We start from the raw sequence: 1,241 nt of genomic DNA, 5'->3' as shown, positions 1-1,241 counted from the left end.
TCCAACCCTTCAGATCCAAGACGTCGTCCCCATCAACAGCTACGACGCCGCCGGCACCTTCCTCCTCCTCGGTTGCAACAACGGCTCCATCTACTACGTGGGTGAGCGCCGGCGGCGCCGAACGTTCCCGTTCGGTGACAACGCCGTCACCGTGCCGCGCGGTGACAACGCCGTCACCGTCCCCCTGTCCCCCGTGTCCCCTGTTTTCCCTCCTCCAGACGTCCAGAAGTTCCCCCTGCGCATGAAGGACAACGATCTCCTGGTGACGGAGCTTTACCGCGACCCCACCGAAGACGCCGTCACCGCCCTCAGCGTCTACCTCACCCCCAAAACCAGTAAGAACTTCTCGCCGCCCCAGTTTGTTACTGGGATGAACTGGGAAGAGGGGTTTTTTTGGCACTGGGGTGGGGTTTTTTCCAGGTGATAGCGGGAATTGGATCGAGATCGCCTACGGCACGAGTTCCGGCGTCGTCCGCGTCATCGTCCAACACCCTGAAACCGTCGGCTCCGGTCCCCAACTCTTCCAAACCTTCACCGTCCACCGCAGCCCCGTCACCAAAATCATGTTATCGGAGAAACACCTCATCTCCGGTAAAATCCGGGCGGAAAAAACCACCGACGGGCGATAAAATCCCCAAAATTTTAGCGTTCGCCAACTCCTCTTTGGTTTTCCCAGTTTGTGCCGACAACAACCACGTCCGGACGTGGACGGTGACACGGTTCCGCGGGATGATTTCTACCCAACCGGGCTCAACGCCGTTGGCATCCTTCAAAATCCTTTCTCTCGACGACCTCGACGGTCCCACCGGCTCCACCGCCGGCACCGATATCGGTAAGAAAACGCCGGATTTGGCACCGAGATGGGGGGGGAACGGGGAAAATTTTGCCAAAATTTTGCCGAAATTTTGCCGGCAGGACCCTTCGGCGAGCGGGACGAGCAGCAAGTCTTCATCCAACGCGTGGTGCCGGACGCGTGCCAAGTCTTCGTCCGGCTTTCCTCCACCGGCAAACGGTGAGTGCCGGCGGCTCGAAAATAAAAAAAAAAATTAAAATTGGGGTTCTGGGGTGGGTTTTGGGGTGGTTTTGGGGTGGTTTTGGGAGATTCTGGGGTGGTTTTGGGAGATTCTGGGTGATTTTGGGGGGTTCTGGGATGGTTTTGGGGGTTCTGGGGAGATTCTGGGGTGGTTTTCGGGATTCTGGGGTGGTTCAAGGGGGTTCTGGGGTGATTTTGGGGGTTCTGG

At 57.9% G+C, this 1,241-nt stretch overlaps 1 protein-coding gene across 1 annotated transcript in view; it reads left to right on the top strand.

Moving 5' to 3' along the window:
- LOC104462270 (SH3KBP1-binding protein 1-like) overlaps positions 1-1,012 on the top strand; it is a gene marked incomplete at both ends in the record, with an annotated part of 1,212 nt that extends 200 nt beyond the window's left edge. The window contains 5 exons of the mRNA XM_010074149.1: positions 14-101; positions 219-335; positions 421-591; positions 677-832; positions 916-1,012. Of these exons, the coding sequence (XP_010072451.1) occupies positions 14-101; positions 219-335; positions 421-591; positions 677-832; positions 916-1,012 (629 nt within the window). The remainder of the gene's footprint in view (positions 1-13; positions 102-218; positions 336-420; positions 592-676; positions 833-915) is intronic.
- Between the last annotated feature and the right edge of the window lie 229 nt (positions 1,013-1,241).

The sequence above is a fragment of the Pterocles gutturalis genome, unplaced genomic scaffold (assembly GCF_000699245.1).
Source record: "Pterocles gutturalis isolate BGI_N339 unplaced genomic scaffold, ASM69924v1 scaffold8697, whole genome shotgun sequence".
In the NCBI taxonomy this organism is placed as follows: Eukaryota; Metazoa; Chordata; class Aves; order Pterocliformes; family Pteroclidae; genus Pterocles; species Pterocles gutturalis.
This window is presented reverse-complemented; position numbering and strand designations above follow the sequence as displayed.